The sequence below is a fragment of the Carex rostrata genome, chromosome 15 (genome assembly GCF_964058835.1).
Source record: "Carex rostrata chromosome 15, lpCarRost1.2, whole genome shotgun sequence".
Taxonomy (NCBI): Eukaryota; Viridiplantae; Streptophyta; class Magnoliopsida; order Poales; family Cyperaceae; genus Carex; species Carex rostrata.
In genome coordinates, this window is record NC_135932.1 from 10,544,051 (window position 1) to 10,569,852 (window position 25,802).

The 25,802-nt window shown below is 36.9% G+C and overlaps 2 protein-coding genes across 8 annotated transcripts; both read left to right on the plus strand.

Moving 5' to 3' along the window:
* Positions 1 to 303: 303 nt before the first annotated feature.
* On the plus strand, positions 304 to 7,093 carry LOC144566184 (zinc ion binding/nucleic acid binding/hydrolase). 7 transcript variants are annotated; one of them, XR_013515151.1, is made up of 15 exons: positions 304 to 621; positions 718 to 1,115; positions 1,552 to 1,647; positions 2,067 to 2,334; positions 2,630 to 2,692; positions 2,774 to 2,848; positions 3,022 to 3,149; positions 3,416 to 3,486; positions 3,568 to 3,655; positions 3,961 to 4,101; positions 4,340 to 4,650; positions 5,046 to 5,316; positions 5,877 to 6,113; positions 6,383 to 6,629; positions 6,864 to 7,093. XR_013515151.1 is itself a non-coding variant. In XM_078316117.1 (15 exons), exons 1-15 carry the CDS (start codon positions 345 to 347, stop codon positions 7,063 to 7,065), a joined length of 2,877 nt encoding a protein of 958 aa, XP_078172243.1. In that variant the 5' UTR covers positions 330 to 344; the 3' UTR covers positions 7,066 to 7,093. The 7 variants fall into 7 exon arrangements, 5 of the variants coding, with proteins under 5 accessions (XP_078172243.1, XP_078172244.1, XP_078172245.1 ...); XR_013515152.1 differs by having other exon boundaries at positions 310 to 621; positions 4,340 to 4,569; XM_078316117.1 differs by having other exon boundaries at positions 330 to 621; positions 6,379 to 6,629.
* A 7,937-nt stretch (positions 7,094 to 15,030) lies between these two features.
* Positions 15,031 to 24,753, plus strand: LOC144566748 (Homeodomain-like transcriptional regulator). The gene is made up of 17 exons (XM_078316767.1): positions 15,031 to 15,263; positions 15,655 to 16,005; positions 16,411 to 16,466; positions 16,968 to 17,207; positions 17,378 to 17,437; positions 17,707 to 17,923; positions 18,423 to 18,523; positions 18,643 to 18,729; positions 18,829 to 18,960; positions 19,448 to 19,588; positions 20,167 to 20,289; positions 20,499 to 20,936; positions 21,369 to 21,695; positions 22,238 to 22,855; positions 23,362 to 23,466; positions 23,942 to 24,167; positions 24,520 to 24,753. The coding sequence occupies exons 1-17, from the start codon at positions 15,200 to 15,202 to the stop codon at positions 24,534 to 24,536; spliced, it is 3,303 nt and encodes a 1,100-aa protein (XP_078172893.1). The 5' UTR covers positions 15,031 to 15,199; the 3' UTR covers positions 24,537 to 24,753.
* The last annotated feature ends 1,049 nt before the right edge of the window (positions 24,754 to 25,802 follow it).

Consider the following 25,802-nt stretch of genomic DNA (forward strand, 5'->3'; position numbering starts at 1 on the left):
CCGAGTCACGAGCAAGCTGACTTTAGGAGCCCGAGTTGAAATCTCAGTTTGAAATTATCACGAGTTGAACTGAGCTAGATTGCGAGCTGGCTTATTAGGTCTGACTGAATCTTATTTTAAGAATAAAATAAATTCTACGAATCCTCCTGGGTTCTGGGTTCTGGGTCCTGGGCTCCTGGCTCAGGGTCAGGGCCTCAGGGTGAGGGGTCGGGGCTGAAACTGAATGAGTCAAATACCATAATAATTTGACCTCGAATGCCTCCCAATTCCCAAATCCCAAATCCCAAATCAAGTGGCGGGAGCGGGAGAACTTGACGGCAATGCCTCCTCATAGCGATTAGGCGATGCTTCGTGGGCGGGAGAGCCTCATTCGGCTCATCGGGAAGAGGCGCCCAACAGCAACTATTTCTATTTCTCACCTCCTCAACCAAAACCCAAACCCAAACCCAAACCCAAACCCTGTCTCCATTACCGCCACTACCACAACTAGTAACAACAATGGTATCAATAACGATTTCATCGGATCAGCTGAAGAGATTAAGAGCGAGCTGGATCTCGTCTCTTGTCCTGTGTGTGGAACTTCGATAAGGGGAACCGATTACAGCGTCAATTCTCATTTAGGTGCGCCTCGCCTCGCCTTTCTTCCACTTCTTAGCACATGAATGAATGAAATCCTCTAATTCTCTTAATTTAATTTTATTAATCCATTATATGTAGATATATGCCTCAAGAGGGGAACCAAAAGGAAGTTGACCCAACCAACTCTTCTTCACTTCATGTCTCCACCAATCTGCAATCCTAACACCTCCTGCATCGACCAACCCAATGCACATTTATCCACTAATACACATATGCTTTACGCCACCACTACTACTTCAAATTTAGAAGCAAATCACGAGGATTTCATCTCTGTTGATCAATGCACTTCTCCTACGCTTTCAGAAACATGTCATCAACCTTTTCTTCTCGAGACATCCTTTGAAGGAAACAGCAGTACAGTGCTTGACACTTATATAGTGGGCCGAAAGTTCTGTGCTGATGTTGAGTTAGAACAAGACGCGCCAATAACTCTTTTGAGGGACGCACAAAATGTCAAAGACACTAATGCTATCAAGGTTCCTTTTCTTGCTTACATGCATTACCTTGTCTGATTTTATAGTTAGCTACCCAAGACTTTTGCTTTTTAAATATCTTGACATCCAAAAATTTTGCACTCAAACATCACACCTCCTTTTTCTTGAAAATATAGTTAATTGGTGTTAACTCCTGTTGCAAAAATATTCCAAAAGCTTCAAATTTCTAGGACAATTGTGTATAACTTTTTAAAGCTAAATTTTCACAGTAAAACTGATTTGAGGGGTCAGGTGCAAATGTTTTCATGTTTGGTTGGATGGTTGCAAAAATATGCTTTTTGGTTGTTAAAAAAAAGTTTCAGCCATTTGATAAATAAATTGGGGCAGCTCTGGGTCAATCACTCTCACACACACTCTCTCTTGTCTTGAGATTGCTTTTTCTTTCAGGACCTCACATGATGCTTCATGTCTTAAGTAGGTTGTTTCTACAAGCTTGGAAATGCTAGGGTATTTACCTCGAGAACTATCTAAATGTTTGGCTCCTCTGCTTGATTATAACTCCATAGACTGTGAGGTAATTGCAATCTCCTAAAACACACCCTGCGTCCCTGCCACCCACCCACCCACTCATGCACACACAAAGTGAGAACAAACTCAAAACAAACTATGGCTATTCTGTTAAGCTAACTAAGATTTCCATTTTTTATTTTGCTGAGAGCAAATATTCTGTACAACCTTTGTTGTATGGATGCTTTCAGGCTTTGGTTTTCTGATCAAGATACCCAAGCGAGGCCTCCAAAGTTTGGTATCTTTGGCTGGTAAATACCTGTTGCAGGCATGTGTTATTTGCTTAGAAAAAGATGATAGAGATGAACTACAGGAAGAGAAAATGATCACACGTAAACCTTGTATTTTGTTCATTATGGTACTTTCTGTATAAATCAATTTGATGGTCTTTACCTCTATTTTAGTTTACATATTTGTTTCTTTTAGGGAACCGTGGCCAGTCTTCCTGGAAAACCCCATGATGCTGTTCCAATCAAGCTAAGATGTCACAAAAGGGACTATATTGAACAAGAGACTAATTCTGGAACTGAAAATAATTTCAGCTCCTTATGGAAGATTGTTCTCATGACAGTCGCAAGTGGGAAACAACATCCACCTAACGTACCGAAATATCAGAAGAACTTTGTTTTGTTGATAGAAGATGTTGTGAGAAATCACCCACACCTTTTTACTGACAGAGAGATGTCCTTTATAGGTTTCTGTTGTCCTTTTTTCTTTTTAAAGTTTATCCTCATCTATTCCATCCATCATGGCTATGAAGTGAGTGTATTGACCAATTTATTCATAATCCAGTACTTTGGTTATTAAGGGTGCTCAGAATGATGTTGAAAAATGTGAAAGTTCCACTATTTTTTATCCAAAATGAAACTTTTGCATTTGAGTGACATTAATAAAACCTGAAACTGGCTAACTGATTATTCTGACTGTCCCTTGTATATATAGTTTGGAAAGGCTAAATATCCTTTATTTTTTACTTTTCTTTTGAGCAGAGTCCTTGAAGTCATTATCTGATGCTGCTCAGAGACTTTTTATCCGTCTTTATACTCGAAAAGGTGAGGTAAATTATGTATTGATATCAAACCTGATATTCATAATTATCAGGTCAAATTTTGAAAAATTCACGTGTAATTCAGGTCCATGGTTTAGGATGAGCAAAATTGCCTACCCGGAAATAACAGACCCACTGATTGCTGCTGAAGAATTAGAAGGTACATAAGCAAGACCTGTAATCTAATCTCACGGATAAATGTCACAATGTTTGATTTGTCCCCCAAATGTATCTGTTTGGTTGACTGCTTTTCTCCAGACACTATTTATATTTGCTTAATCGTTCTATCTTTTGTAATAGATAATGAACTTATGGTACTTGTATAATCAATAGAAGCTGGTTGTTTGACCTTGCTTCGGCCAAGTGACAACATACATGTAAAAGGATGTGATATGAAAGATCTCCTTGGATTGCTTACAGTATCTGAATTGCGCGATATATTGAAAGCAGGACTTCCTAAGGTCTGATTTTTTATGTCCTTTTGTCAGTTTAATTCTTTTGTAACATAAACCATAAATCATCCGGAAGAAAAATGCCGAAATAATAGAAAGAACTAGAATTAAAAATGTGGGTTCATTGTTAGTATACTTGGGCATACAAGTACCAAAACTTGACTGGTTTTAGGATCTAAAGCTCTGGATTGTTGTCACGACTTGCAAACATATGGGAACAGGCTACATCTGAGATTTGAACTTTACTCTCATTTGCATCTTGTTTTTTATCTCAGGAAGAAATTAAATGTTCTCGCCATATGGAGCTTGTAAAATCCCTTTTATCTGCATATGAAAATAGAAACTGGTAGTCCATTATTAAACTCAATTTACTATATCAAAGATATTACAAGAGCTCAAAATAAAAACAAAGTTTTGCCTTTTACAGCAGAAACCTACATAAAAGAACAACCGAAATAATGGGAAATTGTGTTAGAATAGCTCGTTTTGCTGATGAAGTTCTATGGCGTGTCCAGGTGAATTCAAATTAACCTTTTTGAAAATTTCTTCTCTTCATGCATCTAAATTTTGTTTATCTTATATGAATCTGCCTTCTAAATTTAATTTGGTCAGTGCCTTACAACTGGTGTCTCCCATGATCATGCTCTTAAAATTTAAAGGTGGTGATATGATTTGACATTGTTTTGAGTATTTTTTTAAGTTATATGTGAGCAGATGAAAATTTTAGTTGGACATTGGTCGACACAGGTGAGTTATGATAGACTGTGTACCCAAAAAGATTTTTTTTTTCTTTGTAGTTCTTAATTTTCTGTTACTGCAGAGGTTATTTTTTCTGAACGGGGAGCAAGACCTTTCAACTTTTCTCTTAGTTGATATTGGACTGGCAAAGTACCCAAATTATGTTTGTCACGCCTCTCACCAAATTTTTTCTGACCGTGGTCATCTCCTTCAATATGAAGAGGTTACAACTTACAACTCGTTTCCATTCCTTTAAAAAGCTTTATCATGCTATCATGAATAGCATTAAAACACACCTTGGTTTAGTTGGTGTACATGGATCATGCCCATCCTCAATTCACGAGGTCTGGCTTGTTTGGTAATTGTTTAGTTGCACCATTTTTAATAATCTAATTTCTGCCACTATCCTTGACAGTTTTTGTGTGATTTATTTTTTGACCTTCTGCCTTGTTTTTGTATAGGCAATTCAAGTGGCTCAAGTAATGGATGAATCTCTAGATAATGATAACATGAAAATGGTGGAGAGATGCATTGAAATATCGCAAAACTACATGTGTTCTTCTCCTATGGAAGAAACTTCTCTTATTTCTTCCTCCGTTTTCAAACCAAGATTCTTTTCATGTTTCACAGCTTGGTGGGTCTATACAAAAGTGCTCACTTTGGGTGTCTCTGTCTATGAAAGGGAAAGAAGGTATGTGATGGCTTCAGCAATTGCTTTCATGGTGACTGGTATGATGGACCAGTTTGCTATAATCTGGCACCATATTCATTGGTACATGATCCACACTGACTTGGATGTTGATTGGACTCTACCTTTTTGCCCTTCTGTTGGATTATTCTTTTTAAGTTCACAACTTGCTTCACACCAAGTTTGAGCCATATAATATCAAAGAATTCTCCTGATTCTATTGGTACTGGTAATAGCAGATCAGACTGCATGGTAGTGTGTAATCCTTGACAAAGGTGGTCTTATTACTAAAGTCCAAATAAAGACAAAAGTAATTCTAAAGGAAAGAGATATACAATTTAAAGAATGAAAATGTTTCTGACCCTGTATATCACTTGTAATTGTACAGTGCTAGTTAAGTCTGTTAAATGTTATTGTATTTGTTGAGCACTTTTTTTAAAATTGCAAATTTTCATTTTCATTTTTTTTTTACAATTCAGGTACGAAGATGCAATCAGGATCCTCAAAAGTCTTCTAGAAAGAACAAGAGATAGCAGGAGGGGATATTGGACTCTGAGACTTTCTATTAATTTGGAGCACAAGGGCTATTTCAATGAGAGCCTTATGGTAGCTGAAGAAGGCATCAATGATCCCTGGGTTCGTGCCGGTTCAAAAATGGCACTTCAGAAACGGGTTTTAAGATTGGGCAAGCCACCTAGAAGATGGAAGCTCCCTAGTTATGCTGATTCAGTTAGGCGAAGTATACCAGAGGTGCAGGAGCATGATCTATGAATGGTACCATTAGTGTACAGTAGGTCTTATGGACATAATTGGTAGGTAGCTGACACTAGAAAGGATGATAAGGGAGTTCCCCAAGGATTGTTGCGCTTAAGTTCTAATTAAGTAGTGCAATGATTTTGGTTGTCCGACTTGCCTCAAATTATGACATTTCGTGCGGTTTTGCCTCTTTTGTATTTGACATGACATAATTTAAAGACTTCGGCAATTCTTACTGGGTTCTTACTTCATATGGTCGCTTCAAATTAACATTTGCATCTGTTACACAAAAATAGGAACTTAAGTAGACAAACCTAGCTCAGTACTGGTTGAAACTTCAAATGACAAAAACTTCGGCAAAATACTAATTTGATGCTTTGTTTCAGAAAAAGGTTGGTGCAAATAAATAAACTATTTTAGACCTTATTGTATCTGAAATTGTGAATTAACTCGGTCTAATTTGGACTCAAAACTGTCATAGTTGACTCGAATTTACCAGAGAGGGGACTAGACAAGGTCACTAGCTTACTCTTTCTTTTATGTTTTGCCTCCAGGTCAGCATTGTAGGAAGGCCGCTTAATGGCAGAGTTGGGGAGAAAAACCTATTCTATGGTTATAATGGTGAGCTGTGTGGAGTGGAGGAACTAGCACTGCAATACTTCACCCAAGAAGAAGGGGGTGGGTGGCATGGGGTCCACTCAGAAAGTGGCATTTGGATGACCATCTTTGGCCTCCTCATGTGGGACGTCATCTTTTCTGATGTGCCAAATGTATTTTGTTCAAAATTTCAGGTTACTGCTGTTGCTCCTTGCTTGCTTTTTTTATTCTTTTGTACACCTTTCAATATAAATGAGTTGAGGCTTTTTTTTATGCGTTCCTTTACGAATGACTAAACTTGTCTAATTTAAGTTTGTTTTGCTCAATATTTTACCAAATTACAATGTAATAAAAGATTACTTGAAGCTTTGGAGGGCCAGAAATCCAAATGTCGTTTTTATTTTTAATTAGCAAGCCTGTACAAAGTACCAAGTACTTTTTTCTTTTTTCATTGATCAGACAGGTCCGCTGGACCTTGACACAGATGACTTTTATGATACAAGAAAGGATCTCGTTGAGTCGCAACTAAATAAAATTCAAGACGGAATGGCAGAAGAGATTTTGATTACATGCTGGGATCTCCACTATGGCGAATTCTGCCGTGGTGTGAATTGGGATCGCCACTCCCTCGCTGACCTCCGTGCTGTGGTCTCCTGTATGAGGGCACAAAGCCTGGCTTCTATCTGCCGCCATCTTGCACTGGATTACAGGTAGTGTTTTGATTGTATTCTGTTTGTTTCAGGTTATTGTCTAACCCAAAGATTTAGCTACTTGCTTGGGTTGGATTATTTTATTGGTCAAGATAACCATCTCAGGTTTTGTTTAAAAAACTTTTTCTTTAGGTGGGGTTGGTCTAGTCTATGCTCCTGAGTATTTTTTTACAGATAGGCAAGGGAGGATATTTTTCGTAGCCATAGATTTGAGTTGACCCTTAATATTCACAGGAGTTGGTCTAGTGGTATGCCAGACCTCCTGCTTTGGCGGTTTTATGCAAACAGCACTTGCGGGGAAGTGAAAATGGTGGAAGTGAAAGGGCCAAGAGATCGTCTCTCTGAGCAGCAACATGCCTGGCTTTTAGTGCTAATGGAATGCGGTTATAATGCTGAGGTGTGCAAAGTTACCCCAGCTCCAAAAGCACAAGACTAGTTTACAATTGTAATTTTAATTTGGTTTTTGTCCTTTTTTTATTTTTATTTTTCATTTTATTTTTCATTTTTTTTATGATTTATGAATGTGATTGATATTTCCAAAGCCGTATGAGATCCCAATTAGTTGGATTTCTATAGCCGGAGAAACATTTCAATCTCCTGAAAATACCTCAAAACCCTGCTAAACTTGCTTAGAAATGTGTTAAAATACCGTAAACCCAAATTACAGTACAGTTGAGGATGTTGAAAAAGTTTAGAGATCTGTTATGACAAGTGGGCAGCTGGAGCTTAACCGAGGATGAATTGTGCTAAACTTTCAATTTCCACGGAGTAGCTAAGCAGCAGGAAGGACTGCCTGGATTGCATTTTCAACATTTAAACCAGAAGATGGACAGCTTTAACACCAGTGACTCAGTGAGAGTGACCGCGGTCAATCATACTCTTTGTTTAGTTTAGTTTAGTTTAGTTTAGTTTATATTGCAGGTAGTGTTAATTACTGTTCGGCAATTATATTTAAATTTTAAGAAGCACCCGTTACGTTCGGTTAGGTGAACTTAAAATTCGAGTGAGGCGGCCTAAGTTATGATTGTCCAAAACTACCGCAATAAATATAATTTTCTCGACCGAGTATGCTCCTGTAGAGCAGACAGCTTATGAGGATCCACCAGTTTACATTCTATTTAATTCACACAAGGTAAACAAAAAGGGCTACGAAAATAAAAGGTGATGGAAAGAAATAAAACGATAAATTATCCTATTTTTCTATTCTTGTTATTTCTTGGTCTGATTTTTCTCGATTACATTTTAATCTGAAGAATAACATTTTTCTCGATTTTTATGCTTTTTTTTTTTTTTTTTTGTTAACTTTCTAATCTTCTTAGTATTTGGATTGTGCGGTGTTTTGTTTTGCATTTTATAGTTATTTTTGTTGTTAATTGACATTGCTTTAGGGAATGCTTATATGATGTAATATTTTAGATTTATTTTTGTAAGAAGTGTGGTACCAGTGATTTGGTACCAATCTCCAAACGCTTGATTTTCAATAGAAAATCGGTGGGACTTACCACTTTTATCAAAAAAAAAAACTATATATACAACTAAATAAGAATTATTTATGATTTCTTTTTCTTTATTTTTGATACCCTCTATCCAAACAAGTAACCCCTTAGGTACTTGACCGTGAAAAATACTTGCAACTAGATTAGAATTGCGGTTAATTTGGTGCCTATTTTGAAATATAAAAGTTCATTTTAAAGTTCATACCAGATTGAAACAGATAATTAATATCTCATCTGTATAGTTAGATATTGCAGTGGATCTGAATTCCATACAAAACGAGTAATCCCTTTGCACTGGATCTGTATCTAGGGGTGTAAACGGCCGGATACGGATCAGATAGTAGTTAAACCGTATCATTATCTGTTATAATTTTTCAGATACGGATACGGATACGTATAGAGATAGTCTCGGATATGGATACGGATGCAGATTGAATATTAAATGTTACGGATACGGATCTGATATAATTTAGATAATTAAAAATAAATTACTAATATATATTCTAGTAGAGGATAAAATCTAAGTATAATTTTTCATTTATAAATTAGATGTAATATTTTTCATAATAAGTTTGTTGGTTACAAAATATATATTATATTATCAAAACATTAGTCACTAATCATGCCATAGTGTTATATTGTTCATCAAAAGATATATTATGCAGTTTAATAAATTATTGGTATGAAAATGCAATTTAATAAATCAATTTAAAAAATAATGTACATTTGTTGTGGTAGGGGTGTAAACGGTTGGATACAGATAGTTAACAATTTTATAGTATCCTTATCCGTTATAAATTTTCGGATATGAATACGGATATGGATACGAATCGGATAATTTAAGTTATTTTTCGGATTCGAATCCGGACGAAACTGAATTGTATCCGATCCGTTTACACCCCTATCCGTATCCCGTTAGGTACATACAATTAGAAAAGAACATAATTTAGTTCCAGCTGAGTCAAAAGAAATTGAAAAGTTATTGTAGATATAAAATCTGTTTTGAGGTTTGTGCAAGAGTTCAAGAAATATCTGAATTTCTAATTGTACCCTCAGATACCTGAGGGGATACATATTTAGATTATGAGTTATAGGAACCGTGACTGATGTGGTGCGAGTTGCTATTTAGTTGTCAAAATATGTGAGTCCGTGTCCTCCCAGATATTTGAGATACAATTTTAAAAAATGGGTGACTCAGATTAATCTCAGCTGGACCAAACTCGATCAATCCGATGCCTGTTGAGACTATAGGAAGTCTGCTTTGAGATTCGTGTCAAGTTAAAAGAACGACCCGAATTTACCACTTGCAAGTTGCAACCATCAGGTCATATATTGTGTCAGGTCCCAGGTGCGCACGGGTCAATTCTGACCCGATTAGAAGTTGTGAAGGAGAAGATAGAGAGACGGGCTGGGCGGTCAAGGCTGAAGAGAACTCGGGCAGGAAGTTTATTAAACGAACTGACGCTGATGGTGGGGTCCAGCTTTAATACCATTTAAGCCAAAACAGAAGCTGATTGTGTAGAGAAAGCTGAGGTGGCAATCCGTGGGGCATCCGAACAATCTCATCTCCCATTTCTTAATTTTCTTCCACATTTAGAATCGTCTATAAATATAGAATAGAACTGTGGAATCATAAAACTATTATCAAGTATTTTGAGTGTTCTAGCTATGTTTTGGCCTTGTGCCGTGTATCTCATTTTCCTTTGAATTTCAATAAAATTGTTTGATTGTTCTCTGTTCGTGTTCAATTCACATTGTTCTAAGCCTCGTCAGATCTAGGATCTGACATATTGGACCGAACCTGTTTCTCGATTATTAAATTTAATTGTTTTTGTATATATCCGGATCTATTCTACTTATTATTATATGAATCCTAAATTATTCGCTCTGCTCTGTTTATCTGGATTACGATTCCAGATGTATTCGGATTAGATTCGAAACTGATAATTTAGATCCGTTTACACCCGTCTCAAAACAGTTGGACACGTTAGAAATTAGGCTATGTTTGTTTTTTTTTGCTTGAGAATTAGGCTATGTTTGTCGAATCTCCGAAAAAGTAATACAAATTTGATACGTCCAATAAAATCCATGAATGTTGCCCGAACAGTGATGGGTCGCCTACTCGAGATAAGCTGTGCGATGGGACATTTATTATGGAAATTAAGGGACCATTGGCAGAGTCAACATGCATGAGTCTATCAAGAAGAAGTATGATCTAATTAAAGTGTGAGGAACTGGTTGTTGTGGGGAGAGGGGGGCGTTCGACGCCCATCGGACCACTTTTGTGTTCGATGGGTTCTCTTCACCGTCGGATCTTCTTTAGAATTCGCGCCCGCAATTTCGTGTCTGCTTTAAAATCCGTACACACGAATCCTAAAGCAGATGTGACGGTGAGAGAACCCATCGAACACAAAAGTGGTCCGATGGCCATCGGACAACCCCCTCTTCCGTTGTTGTGAAGGAAAAACTTGAAACTTCGCGACAAGGAGCTTGAGAGCATAAAGGGAAGCCTCGAAGAGAAAATACGAGAGGCAAGCAAGCATGTCAAGTGTGCCAAACAAAGTGCCGAGGTCCTTGAGAAGATCGAAGGAGAGTATACGGTAATAGAAAAAACTGTTGAACGCTTAGAGGGGGTGAATGCACCATATGGATCAAAATCAGAGCTAATGATATTCATAATTCTCATTGTCTACTTTACTATTAATTCGTAAGTGCACGAATCAATTCGTATAGTATAGATCGGGGTGTCAATCCAGAGGGATGGTGTATTAAGAGATCTAATCGCAAATCAAGTCTAGGTTATCGATTCTTTTAGGTTGGTTTGATTATTTGTTTGGTTGATTGGTTGTTTGTTTAGTTGTAATGTTTAGTCACAACAGTGAAATAAGTAATTGATTAAGTGTTTAGAAGATGGGGCTTCTAGGGATTCAGTCATTCTATCATTCAAATTCGTTTAATTCAGGTACTAGTCTAGGTTCTCGGGTTTTATAATAGTTTTGAGGCGATGACGCTAATTATGATTAATTCGCAGAAGTAAACAGATATAGAGAGCCTCTAGGGTTCAAGTCATCTCCTTCTAAATTAAGTAAAGTATAATTTTGACGTTTCTCTACTCTACATACAACCCTGTCACCGCCGCATGAGATATAGATTGTTCCACAAGGCAATCCACATGCGGTACTATCACTACCCGCATGCGCCTAGGATTTCTGCCTTATGCGATTTGAAAGGTTTTTCGATCGACTTTTGGGCTAACAATTCTAAGTATTCCAGGTTTATAATTTATCCTCCTCGCGCAAAGGATAATATATACTTCCCTATCCTACCCCACAAATTATAACATCCCAAAGACCCTACTTATTTCTAAGTCATTCCTAATATCAATTAAATATACGATCTACGATATCCTGCCAAGGGAGCCCACTGGGTTTTAGCCCTAGCCTTTGAACCGTTGCCAAGCCTCATTAGTCGAAGTGTTCAAAGTTCTTATATGTAATCCCACTCACATCAAGATACAAAGACTTTACATCTATTGGTATGTGGAGGACATTAACATATAGTAGACAGAACTATGTATGCAAGGATACGATCGAAAGCAATTCAAAGTATAACGAAATCTCAAATCAACATAGACAAAACATAAATTATACTAAAACATAATAAAGAATTAGCTTCTCAAAGCCTAGAGATGAGAATATTAGCTTCAAAGCCATGGAAAAATAAAATGAATAAAATAAGAAAAACATAAACCACAACCCTTGAAGATTGGAGAACTCTTGCTTCCTTAGATGACGCATTCTTCTCCCTCCTTAGACATTGAGAGCCGCCCTTCTCTTCTCCAGAATTTACGCTCTAATCTACTATAATTTCTGGACTTAACACAATTAAACACGCACACTAAATCCTATTACAAGAGATTCCTAAAGGGGTGTAGCTTATTGTAAGTAGTGGATGGAGATCATGGAGGACATGGGCCCACCCATGCCATAAATATTCTACTAAAAATAGCCCGCTAAACTTGGAGGTGAAGTAAGTGCGTTATTCTAGAAGGATTATGCTCAAAATTCGCATCAACGGCTGAGATTTAATCGAACCAAAACAGTCCACGGATTGGATCTGTGGGTTCGTGTAGCCACATGCGGTATAGGTCCAGGCCGCACGGCTCCTGACTTAGCAAATTTTCTATGTTTTTCACCTTTTCACATGTTGTGCACTTCGTGTGAGGTGTTGCATGCTCTATGCAGGGGCAGATCTAAAGAGCCCCAATGTAATTTATTATTTGTGTACAACTCCAATTCCTAATGTAATAGCTGAAATTAAAGTTTGTAAAATTATGGGTTTAAGTGTTTATCATGTTGACTGTTAATATATAGTATTTGATTAGTTAACGGGTTTAAACCTGATTAGTTATTTGAATCCGATTAGTGCCCTATCCTGATAAAAATTCTGGATCCGCCTCTAGCTCCATGTGATACCATATTTTGACGCCACCTTCAGAAATAGCCTAAATATGACATTTTTGTTTCGTTTTCGGCCTAAATAGGCGACTTTCTCTAAAACCTGCCAAAATAGTATAAATACGTTTGTGGTAAATAATTTGAAAAAATGGATACTATGCATACACTTTCTCACCATTTTCCGTACTTAAAAGTAGTGACTTTCGCTATATAAATTGGCGTTATTGTGGTGTTCCACACATAAAAGTGGAATTAAATTTTAAGTGGAGTTAAGAAGCACTTGCTTGGGTGAGATTAAAAAAAAATGCTAATGAAATAAGAAAAGATGTTAAGGAGACTTAATCTAATATATGGTGTCAAAAAAAAATTAATTAGACAAAAAGAGAAAATCTTAATCTAGACTATGGAAATGTTGTTTGGTAGAATTCAGGAAGAGTCTAAAAGAGACTTAAGGAGTGTTAATAGAGGGATTGTGAACACCCACAGTAAAGAAATCAAATTATAATTATGTTTGATTATATTGTCAAACCCGGTCTGATTTTAATAACAATATTTCACATTCTTCATAAAATCGCACTAAATATCATCAAATTTTCAAAAAATTTACAGCATAATTTTTCTCTAAAACGCATCGATAGACTTTTATCACTTGTTCACTTTCAATTACAACTTAATGGTCCAATTCATTTCCATCTCCAATTTCTTTATTCGCAAAGAGAATTAGAGGTCCGATAGATGCCGAATCAAATTCGATTTAGTACTTGATCAGAGTTGTTTATGTGTATTAAAATCCGTGCAGAAAATATCAAAATTTATGTTGACCAATTATGTACGAATCTTGATGCAGATCGAACCGGAAATCAGATTAGCAGTTCAGTACCCTTTCTTATTTACTAACTGTCTGAACCCGCAGGTCTCGCTTAGCATAGTCCTCGAATCACATGGTAGAGCAATAAGTTTCTCTAGAACTCCTACTGGAGTGCAAAAATTTGAATGGGAAGACTTACTACATATCATTCAGTCCTTTCACTCAACCCATGATATAGATACAATTTCATGGGATTTGGAGTATAATGGTCAATTCTCAGTTCGATCATTGTACAATTTTACCAGCTTTCGGGGGATACCGGCTAGCCATGCCTTACAGATTTGGCATCTACCCATTCCCCCAAAAATTAGGGTTTTTTTCTGGTTACTAGCTAAAAACAGGATACTTACCAAAAACAATTTAGTGAAGAGAGGATGGATAGGTTCTTTATCTTGTCAATTCTGCCCTATACCAGAATCTGTTGACCATTTGTTTCTCGAATGTAGGAAATCTAGACAGGTGTTATTTTGGTTAGGACAGTACCGACACTTGTTAGGTGAATTGCAATCCATTTCAGATGTGCTTAATATTGGCTACGCCATGGCCCTCATGCGTCGGAAATATTATCTTATCACCTTTACTGCATACACATGGACCATATGGAATCTTCGCAACAAAATGTGTTTTAACCATATCACACCTCATAATGTAAAATCCATTGTTTTGACTATCACTAATTTGGTTAATTTCTGGACAGGAACGGTCTCTGCCGAGGAAGCACTACAAAGGAGCGAGTGGCTCCCCAAGACAGAGGATGTGGATCAGATGCCTCTTCAAGAATGGGATCCGGAGAATGAAGGCGCTCTAGTGTATTCCTCGAATGCAGCATGAGAACCGCTTATTTGTTACCTTTACTAAAACATGATCTTATCTTGGTTTTTGTTTTGATGGATGACTTTTGTTATTTGGGACTCTATGGAATAGTGCTGCTGCTGATGGTGCCATAGTCTAGCACTCTGAACACTTTACTTATTTTGTAACTTTTCATTGTTTCTATATGAAACGGGCCTTGAGCCTTATTTCCAAAAAAAAAAAACCGGAAATCAGATCCCCGGGCAAAGAGATAAAAGAATTAATAATAAAAATTCTAAAATCTGTCTCATTAAGTCATTATTCATTAAAAAGTAAAAACCAAAAAAATTAGAAAGTAGAAACTATCAAATGAGGAGAAAAAGAGTGCATATCCTCTGAGATATCTCAACTTTTGCGTGACCGACGTGTCCGATGCCTATTCGGGGGTGATGTAGGGGGTCAATATTATGTGTGCTTCGAGATTCGTGCAAAACGTATTTAAACGGTTGGGATTTTCCATAAAGTCATGCAAAGTTTGAGATATCTCAGAGGATACGAATTCGGAGAAAAAAGGGTTTTCGCCTTTCGTGGCTGCGAACCTTTCCACGTTGGGCCGGAAGGAAATCCTCCCTAGCATTTTCATCCGTCCAGAGTTGGGGTCCCACAAATCAACGGTTCCCGCGAATTCAACTCTAGATGGCAGAATCCGTAATTTATAACAATCACAAGCCCGATTCCGTTGTGATATTAAAGATATTTCTTTGTCGAAAAGGGTTTAAGGCTTTAAGCAGATAGGGAAGGAAGGATAGTAATAAGTGTAGGGTTTTGGGCGCGAGCCGTGGCCATTGTGACTGCGATCAGTTCAGTGTGATGCTTCAAGAATTTATGTGAAGATTCCATCTTATTCCACTCTTTTACTGTCTATTCTCGTGTGGATCGTTCGTGGCTTACTGAGAGATGACGACTGGCTTCAAGAAAAAGTCACCTATGCAACTTCAGATACTGGAGAGATCCTATGCTGGTACAGAATTTTGTGCTAATATCATATTCATATCTGCTGTTGTTAGATAATCTGTGAGAGTGTGGTTAAGTGGATTGTTTGTAATTAGGAATTGGAGTTGTACACACAAAATGTGTTGGAGAAAGAAATAGTTTTTATTTTAAGATAGAATTTCTGTTGCCATTTCGCAAATATGTTGGAAAAACCCAACTGGAGATAAGAGAAGCCCTTCTTTCTTTAATCTATTTGGGTTAAATGTTTCTTTGTATTCATCAAAATGATTTCATTTAGAAAAAAAAAAAAAAACTTTAACGACTTGCAATTGCTTAGCTGCCCATTTATTGAGTTTCAAAATCTCGGTTTGTTTTTTAATTGGATGGTCAATTCATGGTATAATCTTCTCCTTTTACAGAGGAGAAGTATCCAAATCAGCAGAAGATGGCAAAATGCGCAGAGTCCATTGGTTTAACATACAATCAGGTTAAAACATGGTTTAAAGAGAGGAGAAGAAAGGAGAAGAGAGAAATTGAAGGGGCAAAAAACCAGAGCAACTCTAGTATCAGTGCTCTTACTTCAACCAAGGTTAACAGTAACCAGAGCAGGAAGACAAGTTTAAGCTTGGCTCAGAAAAAGAGAAGGTTTGTTCAAATGCAAGTGCTATTTCCCAAGGATTATGTATTAAGAAGGGTTTTTCGCAAGGATGGCCCGCCTCTTGGCATGGAGTTTGATTCCCCTTCCCAGAGATCTGTTGATCATAAAAAAGGTGAACAGTTTATTTAGTAATTTTTTATGTTTTATCGTTTCAAATGTGGCAAAGGTTTAAGAAAATACAAACAGGATGCAATGCATTCTAGGTACCCTTATAACACGTCTTAAAACCAACTCTTAAGAGTATGAGGTCAGTTAAGCTGAGAGAAACCTCTTGTTTCAGTAAATGCCAAAATACCTATGTATAAGGGTCCATTAAGCCTGCACTAATTTCTTGATTATGCCATAATTACTAGTGAAAATCATATACTGGCCCAATCAATATCCATAACCCTTGATTGCCACGGGTTACTAATGTTCAATGTGTAAGAAAATCCTCTATGCTTGATCTCACAACTTTACAATTTATACATTTAGAACTGAGTTGCTTAATTGGAGCACTGCTCTTTTAATTTGGCAGATATTCAGAAACTTCGAGCTTGTACTGAGAGTCAAACAGCAGTGAAGAAGAGGAAGGTTATTGCCTATTCCCATTATCATAATTTCACTTTACTAACTAGCTGTTCCTTACTAGTACTTTTTCCTTCGTACCTTTGGGCATCACTTAATATATTATTGAGATGCCAAACAATCACAACAGTTATTTCATTACAGAAGAAAGTAACAAAAAGGATTGTTTACTAGTTTTCTGTTAGCCTATGTTGATCAGCAATACTTGGATTGAATATATATGCCTAGCCTACTTAATGTTGTTACTTGGTTTTTGTACCAACTGAATCATGTTGGTTCTGGCAGTCCCACACCATTGATGATCCTGGCCAGTTAGATATGAAATCTTGTTCTCTTGGCACACTTAACCGTGGTTTGATGTTTTAGATCCCAAACCATCACAGAAGCATTTATACAGTTCTGAAGTAAAAGTAGCAAAAATGATGGTGCCACATTTAACTGACTGTACCAGTTGTACTAAAGTCTTCTGTATTGCATTATCATAGTTTTGCTTAAATCTTTTCTCAGATTCTGGAGGCACCTATTGAAAGATTCAATAATACCACCAATCTGCCAAAGAAGCATGGCATGGGTAAAGGCCTAATGACAATTTGGCACGTGACAAATTCGCAGAATGGGGAATTTCCCTGTGAATTGAGAGCTTTGTTGGGACGAAATGCTTCTTTCAATTCTTCAACAAAATCAACTTCCACTGTAGCATCGAGCCAAAAATCATGCACTGAAACCAAAAACAAGAAGTTTGTCCCGGTACATTCTGATTCTTTCTTTCTGTCTGGTTATTTTGATTTCTGTATTTTTACCTACAATTAAATTTCTTGCATATTGGTTTTTTTTTCTACAACACAAGGATTGTTTCAGGGTCTCAGCTTCTCTCGGTACTCTCTCTCTCTCTTAATAATTTCCTTCCAATTTTGCAGAAGCAAATAGTAGTACGCAAGAAAAAGACTGAAAAAAAGAAGCCTCCGAATAAAAAAAAGGTAAGCCCTTTTGTTGGATTCAGTATTTGACCACCTGCTTGTAATAAACTTTTATAAAGAATTAACCTTGAAAATGGGTAACAAATGGAAATGGAATCAATCATCAATCTTTAAATAATTATTGAACCAGTATATTGTACAATTACTTGGACCGGCACATTAAATATAGTGCTCCTGTTACTCTTTAGAAAATAGGTACATGTATTTCCTTTTTTTTTAAAATTAATTATATTTTTTTGCTTATTCCCTGTGCATGCAAATGTCCATAGGCCCCTTCTAAGAGAGCTATAGTTTTGAAGAGCCACAGCCCAACTGAATGTGAGCTTTCAGCTAACGGGCCTGAGTCGTCCGAGGGACAAGATGGACAGTCAACATTAGTTGATGATGAAGAACTAGAACTGAGGGAGCTTCAATCAGGTCCCAGCCCATTAAGATGCTCTGCTCACCTTTTTTCAAGTGGACGCCATGGCTGTGCTCTTTGCAAAGGTCCTTATCTTTTTCCTTTGTCATCCACAAAATGCAATCACTTTATCACTGTTGTTGTTATAGATGATCACTAGATAGGTGGGCAAGGTAATGCACATGTATAAATTACCAAATATGATTGCACAGTACAGTGCTTTAATTAGGATAATTCTGTCTTTTGCTGCTCAAGTTTTATTTGTAATGCCCATTTGAGCCTTAATCCCTCCATAAGGGCCATTTGTGTCTAGAAATTAGAAAAGTCCAGTGGCCTCCAAGTAAACCTATTTAAGTTTCAAATTTGCCCTGAATGGTTCATACACCAAAGAAGCAATGAATTAATTAAAAGAAAGGCAGAAAGAAAAATTATGCCTACCACTAATTATACTGTGTTTGTTTCTATACCTAATATTACATACCTTCAGTGCTGCATATGCATGACTGGCAACCTGTGCTTTTTTAGTATATTTCTCCTTGGTTATTTTGGTGAAGTTCCCTTTTAATATAATACATTTTTTTATAGATTTGTTAGCCAGGTTTCCTCCACAGAATGTAAAGATGAAACAACCATTCTCTGCAAGACCTTGGGACTCCTCACCTGAACTTGTCAAAAAGCTATTCAAGGTCTTCTTCTTGTAAATATGAAACAACCATTCTTCTTCTTCTTCTTGAAACAACCATTCTTCTTCTTCTTCTTCTTCTTCTTGTAAATATTTAAAAATTAATCTAAATTCTCATATCAGGTTTTGCGGTTTCTGTACACAAGTTCGACTAGAGTTGATGTACATCCCTTCACTATTGATGAGTTTGCTCAGTCGTTTCATGATAAGGTATGTTCCTTTTATTTGTTTTCTGAAATAATTCACCTTTTGCATTTTGCTCGTGTGATATAATCTGCCATTGACAAATATTTTTGGTTAAACTTTTAGGACTTAATGTTATTGGGAAAGGTGCATATGGCTCTCCTCAAGCTGCTTCTGTCAGATGCTGAGAAAGGGAAAATAGACAACTTTGTCCCTTTTTCGTCCAAGGACAGTAGATTTTTAAGCTTCTTAAATTTCGTAAGTTTTTGTTCCTATGCATCTTTTGGTTAAACTGTTGACTGTTTTAAGTTATTCTGCAACAGTAGTTCTATAAATCCAGTTTTCATGGTTTTAGTCCAAGTGTGTATCATAAAAGTTTTTGACATCCGCAATATACAAATTCAGTATTTTATCTAAGAGAATATTATTTGGACCTCTATTTGTGCTCTGTATAGCATTTCAGGTCAGGCCATTTGCCAGGCATAGACAAGTCATTATGTATTGTTGGACCCTGTTTGTTAGTCCTTTGTAGTAGACAAGTCATTATGTATTGTTGGACCCTGTTTTTTAGTCCTTTGTAGTTTGTATAAACCACCTAAGTGCTAAAACATATGTATTCATTTTTTTTTTAAATAATAAAAACAAACTATAGCAAACATTGGTAAAAGGATACATAATTAACATCTTCTGAATTCCTGAAACCCTAATTATAGCAAACATTATCTTTTTATATTTTATCATACAGTTCAGAGAGCAAGAGCTTGATGTGAGCTTTCTGATGAGATCTCTGAATCCATTGACATGGATCGAGATACTGAGGCAAGTTCTAGTTGCAGCAGGGTTTGGTTCAAAGAACAGTTTGCTGCGCAGAGGTTCTTTTTCCAAGGCATGTGATATGTACTGCATTCTTGTTTTGAAAGAACTAAAAGTTACTGAATTTGTGATATGCAGATAGGGTTTAGCTGTATTTAACTTGTTTTGAAGAACCTTTGATGGTTTCTTCAGTCAGGAACAAATCTACCACCTCGCACCTGTGTAATTTGCCAAGAGTACACACTGGTACAGGATCTGACAGACTTGGTACTTCTGTATTTTGGTTGTACGGAACCCCTTTGTTAAGTTGATATTAGAAGTTCAGCTTCTCTCTCTCAATATTGGCCTGGCTGCCAACTTATAACATTAAAGAAATAAAATTATAAGATGTTCAGTAAGTACGACATATCCAAATTTGAATGCCAAGTAATAACTCTCTCTCTCCCCTCCCTCCTCTACCCCTTCTATTCTAATATAATCATTATCTTCCATGCATGAAGCCTCAAATAAACGCAATACAAGTCAAAAAAAGAAGATAGCCTGGAGATATCACAAACAACTATTGAGTAATACCGAGTCAAGATCACCAGAGATGGTAATCTCTGAATTGATCTAGAGTGTAAACTTTGCTTCCCTTCTGTAATGATGTAGGAGAAGGATCAGATGGTCAAGTATGGTTTACGACCCCGGACGTTGAAAGGCGAGCTGTTTACAGTATTGTCAAAGATAGGAAGTTGTGGTTTGAAGGTTTCTGAATTGGCAAACTCTCCTCAGGTGCAAATCCTCAATGTCTCATCTATTTTAATTCAGAAGTTATGTACTTGTATCCTGGAAATATCTTAGTGCTCCTGAAAACCCTAAGTTCCACTATGATTTTTACAGAGTCTCAGGTGTATAGCCTTCTCAATTTGGAAGCTTGATGCTGCTTTAGCTAACCTGACTCAGTTACTTGAAATGTTTTTTTTTTTTTTTCTCTTTTTTAGATTATTGAGCTGGACTTACCGAACTCAATACAAGAAACCGAGCAACTCATCCACTTAACCCTTTTGAGCGACATCACTCTATTTGAAAAGATTGCACCCAATGCATATCGACTTCGTGTTGACCCGAGGATTAAAGGAACCAACCCCAACTCTGACTCAGAAGACTCCGGAAGCGTTGAAGATGAGGAATCAAGAGACATCCGCAGCACGGGTAGTAGCAGCAGTGATGAATCAGATTGCTCAGAGGAGATAAGCTCATCCAGAAAGGATAAAAGAATTGCGAAGTATAGAGAAATTGACGAGAGCTATAGTGGTGAGGCATGGGTCCTTGGGTTGATGGAGGGGGAGTACTCCGATTTGAGGGTTGATGAGAAGTTGGATGGTTTGATTGCCTTGGTTGATTTAATTGGTGGGGCCAGTTCTTGCCTAAGAATTGAGGTATCCAGATTAGTTTTGTGGTTAGCATGGGTCTATTTAATTAGGGATTTGGGTTAGTTCCAGTGAGAGATTTTGTCTGCAAATTTTATCTAGATTGACATCATCTGTCAATCTGCTTGGTCAAGTTGAACTAGGCCGGGTCAAATTGACCTGACATGTCCTGGTTGATATTGGTAAATGTTGGTGCATCTCTAGATTGATTGGCTAAAACTGGTTAGAGTTAATGAAAATTGGGTTCAATCCAATAAACTCAACTACAAAGTAAATTGATGATGTGGGATGCAAGTTGGTTTAGCCAGAGTTGTTTGTTTCCTAGTGGTCAAAGAGGCTTGGCGGAATGTGTCTCATGGATTCCATAATGGTTGAACTTATGTTAGGTAACAAAATTTCTCACTCAAATCAACAGTTTCTAACTGTACCAAAACATTGTAGGAACCGAGGAGGGCTATAACTGCAACTGCCCCCACTTTGCATCGTTTTCATGCCTCTGGTGGCAAAATAAAAAAATCAACCTATCCAGTGGCTGGTAATTGCGATAAGGTGCAATCTTCTCCTAGTAATACTATTCAAGCTCCACTTTCTGGCACAACTTCAAGTGAAGCTTCATTTAAAATTCAAACAGTACATCTGGGGTCTGACCGACGGTACAACAACTACTGGCTCTTTTTGGGGCTGTGCGCTAGGGATGATCCTGGCCATCGGATGGTGTTCTTTGAATCTTCTGATGATGGCCACTGGGAGGTCATTGATACGGCTGAGGTTTGTATACTGTTTTCAACTCGTAAGGACTTGTTTTTGTGGCCATAATCAGGGGTGGAGGCAGGATTTTAATATATGGGGGTCAATATACACATAAATATTCAGATAACTCATTTTTTTTTTCTTTAAAAGAAGTATGTGGGTCAAGATTACAAATTTTAGAAACTAAATGGGGGTCAAATTTAGTATACATTATAGCAATTTTATCTTTAATATTATAATCTATAGTACATGTTTAAAAGATTTTTATAATAAATGGGGGTCAATTGACCCCCATTTGACAAAGGTAAATCTGCCCCTGGCCATAATGGACGAGCATGTTTCTGAAATATAATCAGATTTTGGTGCTATAATATTATAAACCAATGTGGTGCTATGGTAAATTCCAATGTCTCAGATATCCATACTCAAGTAAGGTTTATTAATGTTAAGCGAATCTGTGAAGACTCAGAAATTTCCTAGTCTCCATACGAGACAAATGAAAAATTTAAAAGAAAAAATAAATAAAGCGAAATTCTCAAATAAATTGTCTTCTGATGTAGGATCTCCTCGAGTTGCTATCGGTTTTAGATACAAGAGGCACAAGAGAATCCAGCCTCTTTGCCTCTCTAAACAGACGCCAAAGCTATCTCTGTCAATCAATGGAGGCCCACCACAACAAATCCAAAGGAGACACTGTGACACAAACCAGCTTCTCCAATTCAGTGATCAGCAGTGGAGATGGATCCTCTCCTATATCTGACATAGACAATAACAATTCCAGTTGCAACAATGCCACGATCCCCGTGGGGCCCACCGGGGCTCTTGTTATCGAGTCAGGAAGAACTGGAGAGGAGAAGAGGCAGAAGTGGGAGAGGATCCAAGAGTTTGACAAGTGGGTCTGGGACTCGTTCTATTTGAACCTAAGTGCAGTGAGGTTCAGCAAGAGGTTGTTGGCGGACACATGGGCCAGATGCCAGGGATGCCATGACTTGTACTGGAGAGAGGAAAAACACTGTAGGATCTGTCATTCAACATTTGAGCTGGATTTCGAGCAGGAGGAGAGATATGCAATGCATCTGATAACTTGCAAAAATATAGAAGGAATATGTGAGCCGCCTAGCCATAGGGTTCATGCTTCGCAGTTGCAAGCACTGAAAGCTGCTATACATGCGATAGAGGTATTTTTGTTCTTTCCTTCTTTTTTCAAAATTAACATTTTTAATAATGTGTTCAAGAAATGGTAGATTGTTGAAGCAAACTGTGAAAGATAAATCTGAATTAGTCTTGAATTTTTTTTTTTTATCAATCAACAGTTCTCATATTTCCTGCATGAAGATTCAGATTTAGATGCTGGGAAACTGACCTAAATATAGTTATTGCCAATTGTTTTATACGTTAACTTATTTGGATGAAATACAAAATGTGTTAGTTTTATGCTTATTTTAGAAGTTAGTTTCATAGATTATTTGCATCTAAGGTAACTAAAGCAGGTGACTTGTATAACTTCTTCATAAAAAAATATTAAACTTCAAAGTTTCCTAGCAAGTGTAAAACTGATTTTGAATTTTTCAAGTTACGCATGATTATCTAAACTTGAAAGGGATAAGCACCTAGTCTTTGAAAAAATTCTTTATTTATTTTCTATTTTCCTAAGATAATGTTTTGTTTGTGTATCTGAGTGCAGGCTGCAATGCCTGATATGTCATTGGTTAGTTCATGGATGAAATCAGCTCACAAGCTGTGGGTTAATCGTCTCCAACGAACGTCTTCTTTGCCTGAGCTCCTTCAGGTCCATACCCACTTTGTGTTTTTTAGTTCTGAATTGATACATGCTGATTGCACTACTTGTGTTGTTTGTCGACCAGAACTTCCTCTAATGAGGCCAATGAGACAATTCTATTCCATCATGTACTTATCAGACCTGGTACTGGTGCTTATTAATGTATTTTAATGTGCATTTTGGCTTTCTTGGTGCAAACCTTAGGTGGTTGCAACAGCACCATGACAAAATCTGTCAAAAAGGATGTGATAAATAAAAGCTTACCATCTAACTTTGAAAATTACATTGCATAGTGTAATGCTGTGGCCTGTTGGGTAATTAGTAATGGGAACTTGGTTAGATTTCTGTTACAAAAAGTAAATATAGGTTTTAACTTTAGGAAAGATAACATCTAGTAGAACTCTGCTGTTCAACTAGTATGATTTTTTTTTTTTTTTTGTATGCAATTTGAAGGCTATTCACTTAAACGCTTCTAATTAAACAGGTTCTGGTGGATTTTGTTGGGGCAATCAATGAAGATTGGTTGTATGAGTGTGCAAAAGCTGATGGGTCTGTATCTGTTGTGGATGATGTAACTGTATCTTTCCAAACCATGCCCCAAACAAGCTCCGCCCTGGCGCTTTGGGTGTTCAGATTGGATTCTTTAATTAGCTCCCATCTTGAAAAACCTAGTTCCAAGTGCCCAGTCACTTGTGTGAGCTCCTCCAGAAGTAAGGCATAGTTTCTTTGATGTATTAGTACATTACATGCATCATTTTACAAAAGTATTTACCACCTGATGAGACTTAACACATCACCAGTCTACGGGTTGCTAGTATAATCTGAAATGATTACAAGTACCTGAGACTCTGCTCAAATACACTATCATCATAAGATTACCTTTGGTGAGAGCGTTGCTTTAAAAGATCAGCTCAAAGCATCCTCTTACACACTCAACTACCTTAGAAAATAATTGATTCTTGGTGTAGTGTCATGCTTATTTGAATATTCAGCTTCTTTTTTTTTTTTTTTTTTAATTAATCATACTTCTATTGCGTTCTCACTTTTACAAATATATTTCAGGAAAACAGCTGACATAGGACATATAGGAGGAGCGGTTCTCTTCTGAGAATAAGATGATTTTTTTTTTTGTTATCTTTTTGAAATTTTACTTAGTTTGCGGGCCTTGCGGAGCATGAGAGCCCAATAGTCAGTTTTGTTTTGTAACCTAATGGAGTAGGCTTGTGTTGTACCTCTGGACAACACTATACATAGCATAGCAAAAGTTGTTAATAATCATTACTTTATTCCTATTAATGCATTTTTTGCTCGTACCGTTAGTTGTTAAGGGAGTCGTTGAAAATAGGAAAAGTTAGTAAGCAAGTTAGTCTTCCTATAATTTCGTGATCTGGTGCACGTTGGGTAGCAACACATGTATTGCTTCTAAACATTCCAACGAATATTAAATTGGAATGATATTATGAAAGTATAATCAATTTAAATAATGATTGTTTGTAATCTAATGTTCAGTTTACATAAGAACTGTACATATTCTTGTATACTGCAAAAATCTTTTGTTACATTTTCAGAAATCATCCAAATTTTCATAAAAATATCATCACCTCGGAAAAACAGTAAATTTTAGGTTACCTATGAATTTTAGGTTGGAAAGATAGTAAACTGCGTGGGTATTGGAAAAACGACAAAATGAGTAACCATTAGCAGAGGGAGGCAGACATTTGATTAATGAGGGTAAAACAAGAAAGATAATTAGTACGGGGGTGTTCAGCACCACATCAGGGATTAACTTTTAAGTGGAGCTAAGGAGCACTTGTTCGGTAGAATCGGATTAAGAAAAATGTGATAAGTAGGCAAAAAAGATGCAAAGGAAGCTTAATCCAAGAGAAATTGTGCCTTAAGAATTGGGGCAAGAGGAGCTTAAGCTTAGGAATTTGGGCAAAATGAGCAAAAGTTAATCTTCACTAAGGAGAGGTTGTTCGAACGGATTAAGCTTCTAAGGAGTCTAAATAAAGTCTAAGGAGACTTAAGGAGGGGTTGCCGAACACCACTACAAGATTAAAGACAATTATAAGAAAATGAAATACAATTACTAGATTAAAAACAACAAGTACAAGATAAATGACAACTTGAAAAAGATGAAATACAACCAGTTGTAGATGAAATTCAACTTGTAGAACATGAAAAACAACCAGTAGAATATGAAAGACAACAAGTACAAGATGAAAGACAATAGAAGAAAATGAAAGATAACTAGTAGAAGATGAAAAACAACTAGAAGAAGATGAAAGATAACCAGTAAAACATGAAAGACAACCAATACAAGATAACAGACAATTAGAAGACGA